The sequence below is a fragment of the Daktulosphaira vitifoliae genome, unplaced genomic scaffold (assembly GCF_025091365.1).
Source record: "Daktulosphaira vitifoliae isolate Bord-2020 unplaced genomic scaffold, ASM2509136v1 Scaffold_3, whole genome shotgun sequence".
Taxonomy (NCBI): Eukaryota; Metazoa; Arthropoda; class Insecta; order Hemiptera; family Phylloxeridae; genus Daktulosphaira; species Daktulosphaira vitifoliae.
Genome location: NW_026099574.1, coordinates 27549674 through 27564472, shown reverse-complemented (window position 1 = coordinate 27564472; position 14799 = coordinate 27549674). Strand labels below are relative to the sequence as shown.

The 14799-nt window shown below is 22.9% G+C and overlaps 1 protein-coding gene across 2 annotated transcripts; it reads right to left on the bottom strand.

Annotated features, from left to right (window-relative positions):
- Window positions 1-1681: 1681 nt before the first annotated feature.
- LOC126900675 (CCR4-NOT transcription complex subunit 3) lies at window positions 1682-14015 on the bottom strand. Of its 2 annotated transcripts, none has more exons than XM_050676566.1 (11): window positions 13711-14015; window positions 13199-13431; window positions 12975-13130; window positions 8680-8859; window positions 8462-8609; window positions 7987-8303; window positions 7718-7931; window positions 5676-5942; window positions 5334-5599; window positions 5063-5272; window positions 1682-3141 (listed from the first exon to the last, which is right to left on the bottom strand). In XM_050676566.1, the coding sequence occupies exons 1-11, from the start codon at window positions 13733-13735 to the stop codon at window positions 3043-3045; spliced, it is 2115 nt and encodes a 704-aa protein (XP_050532523.1). In that variant the 5' UTR covers window positions 13736-14015; the 3' UTR covers window positions 1682-3042. The 2 variants fall into 2 exon arrangements, with proteins under 2 accessions (XP_050532523.1, XP_050532521.1); XM_050676564.1 differs by having other exon boundaries at window positions 5676-5945; window positions 13711-14010.
- Between the last annotated feature and the right edge of the window lie 784 nt (window positions 14016-14799).

Here is a 14799-nt window from a genome sequence, read left to right as displayed (position 1 = left end):
TGATGCGTTACTGAAAAGGTAATAACTTTATTATATGTTAGCTTCGCAATCTTTAGATAGTGATTAATTTTAAAAAAATTGGTGGATTATTCCAAAAGCTGGATGATCTTCTATTTCCTTATTTATATCTTGATTAAGATAAAGTATGTCGAATGAAAGAGGGATATAAATATTATTTCTCAAAAAAAAATTATATTTGCAATAAGTTATAGCAATACAAAGTTAAAAATGTAAAAAATAAAACCAAGAATTTTCAAACAAAAATAGCATTTGGTAGCCATTTTCACCGTGAAGACAAAATATATTTCCGAAATTTTTTTTTCTATAATAAAGAGCACATTACATCAGCTTTAATTTATGATAAATATAAAAGTGTCAGACTTTCCGAAACACTTTCAAAAGTTAATTTTTTGTGAAAATGTTGTCATTTTAAATCTATCCTTGTGGGCAAGTAAAGGGTCAGATTTATAAAAAAAATATACCAAATGATAGGCAAAGACATCTACAAATCTATAAAAAAATTTTTTATTGAATTGGTTATTTTTAAAAAAGTTTTAAGTAAAAAAAATTAAAAAAATTAGCGATTTTAAAATTTGTAATTTTTTTGGAGGTTTCCCCTATTTACGTGGAACAAGGGAAATTTTTTCAATGTTTTAGAATAATATCTTTGACTAGATACGATTTGTGACTTTTTGACGTATCGTTGAAAGAAAACGATTCGGCGAGAGCTGAAGAAAAGTGGTAACAGACACAAATAAAAACACATACCATAGTAAAATTAATATCTTTTTAGCTTCGCATCGAAGCTGCTAAAATACGATTTTAGTAAAACAATTTTTAACTTTATAATGCTTTAACACTCTTAAATATTTATAGATCATTATAATTTTTTTAAGAATAGTACTATTTATATTCTTTTTTTATGTAACATACTTTTTTTTTAAATCGGACCATTTCCCTTTATACATTTATATATTATAAAATATATATTTATATATTACACTTATAAATCATAGAACTTGCAATCAGAATATAAATAAGGAAATAGGAGATCATATAGCTTTTGGAATTATCCATCAATTTTTTAAAATTAAACACTATCTAAGGATTTGCATCGAAGTGTTTTTATGATGGTGATTTTAATCACTGTTAGATATCATCTATACTGGACCTAACTATGCCTACTGCGCCGCGACCCCACTGTTCTGGGTTTTTTAAAAACTAACTTGACTGCAACTAGTTAGAAAAGTTGCTATGGAGGTAACAAATATACAATTACTTTATAATTTTCAATTTGTAATAAATTATTGTATATCAATTCCATACTATATTTAATTACTATCATAAATATTTAATCATGTATTATACTTATAAATAATGGAGCTTGTAATCAGAATATAATTTAGGAAATAGAAGTTAAACTGCTTTTGGAATAATTTAAGTTTATTTTAAAAACTGTTAAAAACACTATCTGCATTAAAGTTTTTTTATGATAGTGATTTAAATAACTTTATTATTAGTTCCATTATGTATCAATTTTACAGAATTACTATTACAAGGTATCATAATCTAGTTTTTCATTGTAATATTCTTATTATTCTTAATTGGATTTTTGAAATTGATGTTAAGGTCATAACTAAAATAAAAATTTATTCTTCATACATGTAGACATTCCCAGAAATGTTAAAAAAAATTTGTTTATTTAATAGCTTATATTTGTACATTTATCATTTGATTGATCTTAAAATGATGCTGTTGGAACAGAACATCAATATGTTAATCTATTTTCCATTAAACACAATCATAGTTTTAGAATAACAGCCAACAATTATAATGGTAAAAAAAAAACATTAATATTATCCTTAAGATAAATCACATGTTGTAAGGTAAACATAACATTCCTGTACTAAAATAATAAATGAGAACTATTACATCATAAAAATACATTTTGCCAATAAATCAGTTATTTAAGAAAAGGAGGATGATGATTAATTTGTATCTTCAATCAAAAAAAAAATATATATATATATTACACAAAAAATCTCAGATTCAAGATAGAATTATATTTGTTTTTTAGTTAAGGATTTCAATTATGTGCAATTTTTTTAAATATTATCATTAGTGAATGAAATTTTTTTAAGTGTGATATTATTTTAATACAGGTTTAAAATTAATAAAAAAATTCAAATTTTCATACATCTAAGCACTGTCTGCGATAAGGAAATAAATATGTTCATTCAAAAATCATATGAAATACAATCTAAACACCTTGAAAAAATATTTTTTTTAAAAATTAATAATAATCTTCAATTTTACTATTATAAAAAAATTGAATATCTTAATTTGATGCTACAAATTACAGCAGTAAAAAAAATAAATTCGGTCCATAACACTGAAAATTAATGTTAGACTATGAAAAAAATAATTTTAAAATAATAAATATTTAAATATTGAAATCCAAGGTATTTAAAGTAATTCATTCAATTTTAAATTACACTAACTAAATATGAACTTGACTTTTTGAAATCACAGATTTAATAACATACAAGACAAAAATCTGAGGTACAAAAGAGTACAAATACAGAAAAACACTTACATTAAACTATGAGAATTTTAACTAAGTTTCTAAATAATAATAATTAATCTATTAATGTATTTTGGATGTTCATACAGTTGTATTTTAACAAAAAAATATTGAAATCTACATATTTAAAAGAAATTGTATATTCTAACAAAAATATTACAAACAATAAGTGGGATCTATTATTTTATACATTGTAGATTCTACTATATTGTGGTTAAGAACTTATAAATTAATTTTTAAGCAGTTCATTAATACCTACAACACTTAGTTAATATGTACTATACATAAAAACAAAGACTTATTACAGTTTTTAATTTATATAAAAAAGTTGTACATTCCGATATCGTTTTCTTCATATTTTCACGTTATCACAATTTTTGAGGACAAAAAATAATCCATTAATAAATTTGGACTATTCTTAAATTTTATAGAAGATGACTATGTGCATTTCACAATCTTCAGTTTAATTCTCTGTCTTCGAGATATTTGTACTCAAATGTGAATCCTTCTTTTTTTCTCTGACCCCATTTCTCATAATCAAAATAAATGTAAGTTCCCTAAAAAAAATATTTTAATATGTAAATACATATAATATTTTTTAAATTTATACATTAACTAGGCTGGGTTAAAAAAAAAATTATAACAATAAGAAGTCTATATACAGAAGGTGTTTCAAAAATGAATGTTGCTATAAGCATAGTAGCAATGTATAAACAAGTTTAAAGTAGCAAAATTAGTTTAAAACAATTCCATTTCCAAAAGTGAGCTTTTTCACTGTTTCTCCTTCAATATTAATTTCAATAAAAAATAAATGAAACCTGGTATTTCCGCAAAATTCTTATATAATAATTAGAAATCTTTTGGAAATGGAGTTTTTCTTAAATTAATTTTGCTACATTTATAGTTTATACATTGCCACTATTCTAATAGCAATATTCATTTTAGAATGAATTATATATATATATATATATATATATATATATCTGATATTTAGTATAAACAAATTTTGTCTTTTTTATTTACATTTAGCGTTAAATAACATTAGCATTTGATACCGTAAAATAAATAGAAATAATTTAAATTATAAAAATCTTTAAAATATTTCAGAAATATAACTATAATACATTAATGAAATACTTTTTTACTAAATTATTTTTAAAAATTTACTCCAAAAATAGCTATTTTAGAAATTTTACTTTTATTTTTTTCTAAATTAGAAAAGTAACATTTTTTATACTTTTGATAATTTTAAATAAAATCATCAAAAAGCATCTGAATTAAAAGTTGTCAAAACAAGCTAGATATTTTTGTAAACAGTATACATCACAAGGTTTTGACAAACAAAAAAAGTATATACATTAGTCAGAACTTTGTAGGTCATCTATTAACATAAAAATATTTTTTTTTGATATTTTAGATCAATGGTTATAAAAACTAGGCTAATTTTCTTGGTCTAAATTTAGCTTTTCACTTTTTCTCAGCTCTCACCGAACTACTAATTTCTTTCAATGATACGTCAAAAGATTACAAATCGTATCTAGTCAAAGACATTACCCTCAAAAATTGAAAAAAATTTCCCTTGTTCCACGTAAATAGGGGAAACCTCCATCAAAATTACATATTTTAAAATCGCTAATTTTTTCAATTTTTTTTACTTAAAACTGCCATAATTTTTTCAAAAATGAACAAATCAGTATAACTATTTTTTATATAGATACTTGATGTCTTTACTTATTATTTGGTATATTTTTTTTATAAATCTAACCCTTTACCTGCCCACAAGGAGAGATTTAAAATGACAACTTTTTCACAAAAAATTTACTTTTTCAACTTAACTTTTAAAAGTGTTCTAGAAATTCTTACACTTTTATATATATCTTAAAATAAAGCTAATGTAATGTACTTTATTGTAGAAAAAAAAAATTTCGGACTTTATTTTGTTTTTCTCGGTGAAAATGGCTACCAAATGCGCTATTTTTGTGTGAAAATTCTTGATTTTATTTTTTACATTTTTAACTTTATAATGCTATAACTTATTGAAAAGTGTATGGATCAACACAATCTTTTTATAAGGAATAATATTTATATCCCTTTTTCATTTGACATACTTTATCTTAATCATGATATAAATAAAGAAATAGCAAATCATGTAGCTTTTGGAATAATCCACCAATTTTATAAAAATTAAACACTATCAAAAGATTTGCATCGAAGCGTTTTTTATGATAGTGATTTCAATCACTATTAGATATCATTATACTTGATCCAACTATGCCACGTCACCACTGAACGCGACACCCCTATGCTGGGTTTTTTTTTTCTAAAATTAAAATTCTGTTTACAATTTTGAATCAGATCTGTATCTGGCTAAAACTATAATGATCAAGACTGTACCAAAATGTATGGCTATTTTTTACACTTGTTATTAATATTTATTTCATAAGATATACATTGAATATATATTATTAGCTATCTAACCTGTTCATATTCTTCATTTATTAACTTTGGTTCTTCATGCCGCTGAAACCACATCATATATTTAGTATGGAACCTCCAGCTTTGTTTTTTTAATGCTTTTGCTGCTAAATACTGTGCTTTAGACCCTTCCATGTAATAGAATATGAAAAAAAGTGTTTCAGTTGAAAGCCTTTGGAAAAATTCTAAACTGTCAGAATGAGGAAGTGGCCCCTAAAAAAATTTGAGTTGTTTATAAATTGCATTTAAAATAATTAAGTAAACAACTTATTACTTGATTATAATAATGGGGTGTTGGGCATGGATTACGTGGTAAATATAATTTAATTCTTTCTGAATCTGAAGGATGAGGTAAATGAAGAAATGCAGATTCTAGCATAGTAAACTGAAATTGATGATCTTTGGAGAGTGGAACAGGACCCAATGGAGCAACTCCTAATAATGGAGAAATATTAGCATCAAATGTCACAGGAGGCTGGGATTGTTGAAGTTGAAGATTTAGATGATTGGTTGAATTTTGAACAGTATTTAAGATTGTATCTAAAAAAGATATTTGAATTTGCATAACACATATCTGATGTACAAATATAATATTAAAAGATAAGAATTATCTTACTTCTTGTGTTATTAACCGATTGTGAAACATCAATTCCTGCTTGATCAATGGCTTTTTGAGCCATTGTTTTAAGTGACGATAAAGATGCTTGAGGATCAATTTGTACAGGTGAAGTAGTGGAACTTAATGATGAAGGAGTAGTAGAAACACAATTAACAATATTGTCTGTAGTTACTGAACTAACTTGCACGGTTGAAGCATTTACTCCATGGTAGGATGGGGATGTTGTTATTGAAGTTACATTAGAATTGGACTCTACAGGCTGTGCTTCTAAAAAAAATGACGTAATAAATTATTTAATTAAATCAGAATTGATATTAAATATTGGATTTGAAATTAAAAGGTAATTTAAACAAATGGTGACAGTTACAATACAATTATTATATAAAGGATTTCCCTCGATTTATACTAATGTATAAATCTTGTATTATACCTCTAGCACTATTTACGTTAAGTCATTTATTATTGTTTAACATAACACGGTGAGCAAAGTGCTACATATATTTTACATATGTAGTTTATATGTGTTTATAGAATATTTTTTTTCAATATGTTCGACTGCTTTTAAGATATTTGAAATATATTTCTGTGTATGCAGTTTTAACAAACATTGGATTTATGTTAGGGAGTAACATTTTTGCCTTAATATATTATTTGAGCTACTGATAAAAATATTGGCAATTCATTATAAATTGTTGCATTTTCAAAATACTGATGCACTATAAATATAATAATTCTAATTTTATTTAAAAAAAAATCTATATATTGAATAATTAACACTTATATATATATATATGGTCATTATAAATTTTCAAATATATATCATCTGAAAAAACGTTGTGATTTCGATATATTTTCAAGATACATAAAACATATAATTCATAATTTAAACTATTTTTATTAAAAAAAAAATTAGTAATTAATTATTGATCATAAAAGTGTTATTAATATTTTAAGTAAAATTTTTAATTTTTAATTAATGAAATATAAAACTTAATTTAATAATTATATTAATTATAATTAATACTATTAAAATTAAATAATAACACTAGTGTAAATAGTAAAATGTAGAAAACAATGTCACTGTAGTTTTTTAAGAAAGGATATCTTTGTAATAGGAAAAATTAAATTTATTGTTTTGCCTATAACACTAGTCTACAGAAATTTTTATCAGAGAATAAATAATAATTTTCTCAACCAATTTTTTGTACTGATATAAAATCTAAAAGTAGATTTTTTCTATCACATTTAGTTTTTTAGATAATAAATTAGTATAAAACAATTAATTACACAAAAAAAAAAATTGTTTTTAATAAATATCAATCTTGACATTCATTATTGTAAACAATAATCCATACAAAATTTCAATCCAAAATGCTATGTTTAATTTATTTTTTTGGAACCTTTTATAAACATTTTTTTACAAGTTTATAAAAAAAGTTGACATTTTTTTTAGCTTCATTTAAAAGTTTGAAATTGTCATTAATAAGTAGGACATTATTTGAGAATCTAAAAAGTGAAATTTTTTAGTGATATGCGGTTAGGAATATATTATATGTTATATTATTAATAGTAAATTTATGAGAAAAACTAAAATATCATTAGAATCACTATTTTTTTGTATTTGTATTGTAACAAATAATTACAATAAAAATTATAGTATTTCTATTGAAATTATAGAAAAATGTATACAAAATTAGATTATTTTTATGTAACTGTTGATTAAAAAAATAGGTTAAATATGATAGTATGGATCAAAATTTAGTACAAATTATTGTTTACATATTGAAAATCAAAATCAATATTACTTTGAAAAAAATTTTTTTTTTAAGAGTAATCACTTGTTTTATACCAATTAGGAATTATCTCAAAAACTAATTGTAGATTTGAAATCAGAACAAAGAATTGGTTTAGAAGAATATATTGCCATCTTTGATAATTAAAAAAGTTTCATAGTCGAAGTTTTGTAGTCCAGTGTAATCACTTTTTTTTAATGAAGTCCATCAAATAAATAATACTTAACGATAAAAAGTTTAACATACGTGTATGTTTATTATGAAGATTTGAAGCAGCTACAGTAGCAAAATTACCAGTAGTAGTTGTAGTTGATTGAGTGATTATTGTTTGAGATACAGTATGAGTAGAAGTAGTACTATTACTAGCAGATGATTTAACAACAGCTGCTATTGTAGGGCCTTTAGTGTTGGATGCATTACTTGAAGAATTAGCCCTCACAGGAGTTGGTTTTACTGCACTCTAAGGTATAATTTATTATCAACAAAAAATTAGAATGCTAATGTTCAAAACAAACCTTTGTTGATTCTTCTTTTTTCTTTCGAACTGATGCTGGAGCTGTCACAGGTATAGGTGCTGCTGGAACAACAACTGCTGGTGTAGTAATAGTATTAGTAGAAGAGACAATACTAGTTACAACTGTAGAAACAGTAGAGATTGTAGAAACTACTTCACATGTTGTTGTTACAGTAGTTATTGAAACGGGCGTAGAAGTTGTTATTATTGCTGTTTGTATAGAAGATAAAGGTTCTTCAATGGAATGATTATGTGACATTGGAGCAGGAGATGCTGGACATGAACCAGCAATACTTGTTGTTTGACTTGTAGGTGTACCTTAATTGTAATACATTTTATTTACTTAACTATAAATATGTTTAGTTTATAATTTAAACACCTAAAATTAATTAAAAAAAAAAAAAAGCTAGGAACTTATAAAATATTATAAGACCTTTTAAATTTTAATAGAATAACAAAAATAAAACATAAAGTACCGTTAGCTTCAGTAGAATTATTAGCAGAAACGCCTAATTCAAGTTCTGCTGAACCAATCACATCATCATATAAATCATCATTATGCATAAAATCTTCTTCATGAGAAGCTTCAATATAATATTCTACATCATCCTTAATGGTGCGAATCTATAAAATAATAACATTATTTCAAATGTAAAATATTTTAATAATAAAAAACTATAAATAATTAGCATACCTTCTTTACTTCAACAGACATATTATCTAGCATTCGCAATACAGTCTCTAATTTTCGTATGTGGAATCTATGTCGTTCTACTCTTGCTTTTAAATCATCTAGTTTTTCCTGTTTATCCTTGTCTAATCGCTTCTTTTTACCCACTAATAAGGATTCCATTTCACATTCATACTGATCAATCTACAATAAAAAACTTATTTAGAAAAAATTAAAGTTATCTGTTGTGTAGTTGTAAAATAAACAAGTATTCAAGGTTCTATCTTATTTTAATGAAATTTGAATCCTTAATAAAGCATTAGTTTGTTACTTGATTTTTGTTATTTGGATTTGTTAAAATAATTACTTTAACTCATAAAATATTATTTGATTAAAATCATAACCTTTCAATTATTTTTAAATATTATTAGTTTAATTAAATTCATTTAAATACAGTGGAAATTCATAGTTTGTACAGTACATTTTAGAAGACATTTTTGTAATAAGAATTCCAAAATTAATATTCTTGAAAAGAATTAAACATAATAAAAAAAAATATTGTATCACAAAAATAATTATTTTTTATCTTAATGATTTTAAAATGAAAAAAAATTCAAGTAATTACAGTGTTGATTTCAGAACTTTTTTCAAAGGACTCGCTCTAAACATTGGTGATAGCAGAAATTTATTTTTTATTTCATAAAATTACTAAAAAAAAAAAAACAAGTTGATTAGTAAAAAAAAAAAAAAAAAATTTAACGAAACATTACATCAAATTTTGAACAAAACTATAATATCATTATCACTTTGAGATTGTCAGGGGTCTATCAAAATGCTAGGGAAGCTAAAATATACTGGGATTTTTCACTGAACACAATTAATATTAATATTAATTAATATTAGTCCCATCCCCTCTTTCCTCGTTAAAATAGAATCAACATAAAATTTTTTAAATGGAAATATATATGTGTTAACTAGATTAAAAATAAGATAGTTAATTAAATATAGATGAGTTGTCAAATAATTGAATACTTTTGAATCAGTATTTTGGAAATCAATAACCACTTAAAATAAGGGATGGAAGTGAAGTGCGGGTCAATTTATTATTATCTCTAGGCATTTCTAAAATTCTCTTCTCTCCTCCCTCAATAATATAAAACTACTTACATCTTTAAATAATGATTTAACACATTTTATTGATCAGTTATTTTTTTTAAATAAAAAAACAAAAATATTTGAAAATAACAGCTTTACGTTGAGACATTGTTATTTAAAAATGAAGTAAATAGCTAATCAAATAATGCATATAAATATTATATGATCTATTAAGATGTCTATATGACAAATTCAATATAATAGTAATAATTTAAAAGTTAATATTAAAACATATAATATAAATTCTTCAAAAAGATATCTCAAAAATGAATAGATTTATGTATTTTTAAATGTATTATTACTAAAAAAAATACACATACAAAATATATCCATAATCATTAATAGTAACCAAAATGTACTTGTAACAAAACCGAATAGTAAGCTAATTATAATTCATGGTTATTATATGTTTTTATATCATTAATAATTTTGTTCTTTGTATTCATAAGCATTTTTTTTTTTTAATAATTTATGTTAGGAGAAAAGTTGAGTTTTTCTCTTTTTCTTTCTGATTTCATTTCTTGTTTGTCCAATTCTTCTATATTTATTATAATTTTTTTTTCAAAATTATACATACTTTAGACATATCTGAAATAGTAATTTCTGTTGTTTGATGTATTTCCAATATGTTTTCTACTGGATTAAGTTAAGTGCAAACATCAATAATATCTATTGAGCATGTATCTAGTGTTAAATTTATAATTATTTATTAATGTATAGTTGGATTTCTTACCAACAATTGTTCCATTAACTAAACTATTAAGTTACAATTTTGTTGTAAACTTTGGAATATCATTATAATTTTTAATAATTTCGACAATTAAATATTTATTTAATATTAACTCCTATTAATGGTTTGTTTTGTTACACAATTTGTTTATAATCATTTACAATTATTGAATAAGTTATCAGGATAACTTTATTCTCCTGTCAAATATATATAAGTATATGTTAATCCATATTATAGCAAATCTTGTTTGATATGAATTATTTTTAAAATATGCCTTTACTTTGAAATATTAAATATTATTTTCAGCTTCTTTGTTAAAAGCTGTAACACATATTATTCTTATATAAATTATGTTAGCTTAAAACCGTTTTCCATTTGATCATAAAGAATTGGAAAAATTTGTCATTTTGGGCATAATTTCACTAGTTTCCCATAACTTCAAATTTGAATTCAATGAATTACTGTTAGAAAGACAATCTCATACTCATTTTTTTAATAGTTAGTACTTCTTAAAACTTTTAATTATGTATTCATATTTTTTCCTGATGATTATGTATTAATGATAATATTAGAGAATAACTTTAAGTCATAACTTTTTTTACTGTACTAGATTTGGTCAGAAAAGTTTTTTTGTAGTCAACCTAAATATTTTGTCTATTTAATTCTAAATTAAATAGATCAATCACTTGCAGTTAGGGAGGCATACTTAATTTAGTAGTTAAATAAAATTTAAAAAAAATGTTGGTTAAGTTAAGTTGGTTTAAGTCAATGAAATAAAATTTCTTTTACGTTTAAAATTTTGATATTTGAACCCCTAAAATTTGATCTAATATATTAAAAATTAAATTATGCAAAATTTGGTCCCCATAAGTCATTAATACATGCCCCAAAAGGGTTGAAAATTCGATCATATGGGTAGTTTTTCACTTCATAATTTTTATTTATACATAAAAATTTATATGAAAGAAATTATAAATATAACTATTTTATATAAAAAAAAGTATCACAAAAAGTCATAAGTCAAATATTTACCCTCCAAAAGTCAAAGCAAATTATTTTTACCAGTAAAATGAACATGTTTTGAGAATTTAAAAATATAAGGCAAACTGTTTTAGTTAAAAAAAAAATGTTGACATTTTTTTTATAACTTAACTAGTTTAAAAAAAGTTTATTTCATTTTAAAGTAATTTTTCGACTAAAATCTCTTTGTGCTTTACATTTTTTAAATATTTATTTTTCATGAAGAATTCAAATTAATTCAAAAAGAGTATGACCTAATTTAAAGAATCTATATTGTTGAAATTAATTGATGTATCAAAGCTTGATTAAATGCACTAATTACTGCTCTCTCACCTAAACCTCAACCTCTACCTCAACAGATTTGGAATTTTTAATAAATATGAATACAAAATTATAATTGAAAAATTATCTAAAAATATTTTGAAAAGATTTGCAAATTATTTGTATTTAACATTAACATAAAATTTTTTTTGTAACTAGAACGGTTAGTCATATATATATAAATTTTCAAAATAAGTTCATTTTACTGGTAAAAATAATTTTTTTAAACTTTTTGTGATAATTTTTTTACATAAAAAAATTATATCTTTAATTTTTTTCATATAAATTTTTATGTATAAATAAAAATTATGGAGATAGGGCACATTACGTGAAAAACTACCCATATGATTGAATTTTCAACCCTTTTGGGGCATGTATTAATGTTGGCTTATGGGGACCAAATTTTGCATAACTTAATTTTTAATGTGTTAGATCAAATTATAGGGGTTGAACATTAAAATTTTAAATGTAAAAAATATGGACCACACTAGTGTGTTTGTAAAATAACAAATTTAAAATATAAAGTACTTTGAATTAATACATTCTCTATAGTTAATAAGATTAAATTTATGTTTATGTGTCAGAAAATTATCCGACTAACAAACTACACAATATAAATAACACCTAGTGATATTTGTTCTTACTTAATACCTGATATAATGAATAATATAAGTGAAAAATTAATTTAGTTTATTATTTTTTGCCAAGTAACATACATTTAAAGAAATTAAAATAATTATAATAAACTACTATTATTTTGAAAACAATGTTTTTATTATCAGTGCTAAATAGAGACTATGTAATTGTAACTGAGTTTAATTTAATTTATTTTTTATTAATTAGCCACAAATAATCAATTGTATAAATATATTTTGGATAATTTAATTTTTTTTAAGTATAACTTCTTAATTAATAGTAAATATGTAATTAAAGTCCACTATTCAAAACCCAAATTCAACATTTATTTTATTCAATATAATTAAAAGTATTTCTGATCATTTTACTATAAAAAATTCTTACATTAATTATAAGATATTCTATTTTGATAGGGTTGGTTTAAAAATTTGATTAGTAATACTAATGAATATTTTACTTGTATATTAAGTGATTCTATTGATTGAGTAAGCCAAGCACTTATTTCTTCTCTTTCTTTTTGAGCAGGATCTAATTTTTGTGCTGCTCCTAACCCTTCTTTAGAATAAGCTTTAGTCTTAGTTTCTCGCTCAACTACTTTAAATCTTTCCATTTGCTATAATTAATCATACTCATATTTTTCCAAAATATTTTTTTTTTACTTTAAATTTTTTATTTACTTACAGTTTCTATAAGTTTTCGATAATCAAGTAAAGCAGTTTTATCTTTGATTTCTGCTGATGCAATCCAACTTTTAATTTGATCACGTAATCTTTGTAATTTCTTGATTTCCTTTTTGAGATCGGCTTCATATTTTTCCTTTTGATTACTATTGGTAGCATTATGAACTTTTTGCCAAATATCTTCAAAAGTTTCAACACCTTCAGTAACTTTTTTAAGACACCGATCAATTTCACCTAACAATTAAAATTTTAATGAAATTTACAATAATACATAACACACTTTATAGAGTTTAGATATTTAGCTGCAAATGTCTAAACTTAACTAATTTAGACATTTTAGAAATATGCTAAATCAACCATGATCATAAAATATAATGTAAATAATATATTTTATAAAAATAAATTAAAATTAACCATAAACAGTACATAATTGTTCACGATAATAAATTTTGTTTATTAACATTAACTACTGAAAAAACTGAATTATACATATAATAAACTGTAGATAATTACCTTGGAGTTTTCTAGTTGCTGCCATAACTAAGAAAACATTTCATATACAAATATTAACGTAATATTACCTAAACTACTTACAATTTACAATACAATGTTTTGTCACAGAATCGGAATAAAAAATTTAACTTTTTATCAAATTCATTTCACCACTACCACTGTTTGTGTTTGTATGTAAACGCTTTGTTCAAGATGGCTACTGATAATTTTGAAGATATTTAAAATTGATATGATATATTTGTATTCCCACAATTATTTGATTGTAACTAAGCTAATAACTTTATTACAAAAATACTTAAATTTCCTATAAAGTTAAATTCTATATTATTTTTAATTACTCTTAAGTAACCTATAATTTCATTGAATAAATGCATTTCCCATGTTGTAAATATTACATTGTTGAACTATATATAGTAGCTGCTTAAATAAAACAGCTGTTCTAATGTTATATAGATAATATAATGCTATTATCACATTAAACAACATTTTTTAATCATGAATTTAAAATTTACCTTGCATAAATTAATAGAGAGGATAAATTTTATATAAATTATAAAATAAATAATGTACCCATTTACCATTGCTTAAGTATATAATATAATATATATTTTATCATTGTCATAAAAGTCAATATTATCTTAATTGAATTTTTTTAACTTAATTTATCATACGTAAACAATTAAAAAAAAAACAATTCATAATATACAATTTTGAACTTTTTCATGGTTGTAATCAAATGAACGATAATTCCAAGAATTCATTTGACGGAATAAAATGATGTATGATCAATTAATTTTTTTAATATTTGTTATCCTTAGTAATAGATAACTTGTTATTTTTACTGAATTGCCATTTTTTTATTAAAATTTATTTTTTATTTGTTTCCCCCGTGATCATATCAAATTACAGACTAGTTTTATATTGCAATTGATTATTCAGGAATGTATTCCAACTTGTAAAATACAACTTAGTTAAATTTTAAATTTAAAAAAGACTTGCGAATAATAGTAAATTTCAACAATTTTACAATTTACATCACACATTCCATCTCAAGTTTTTGAGATTTGTATGTGTTAAATAATTCACATA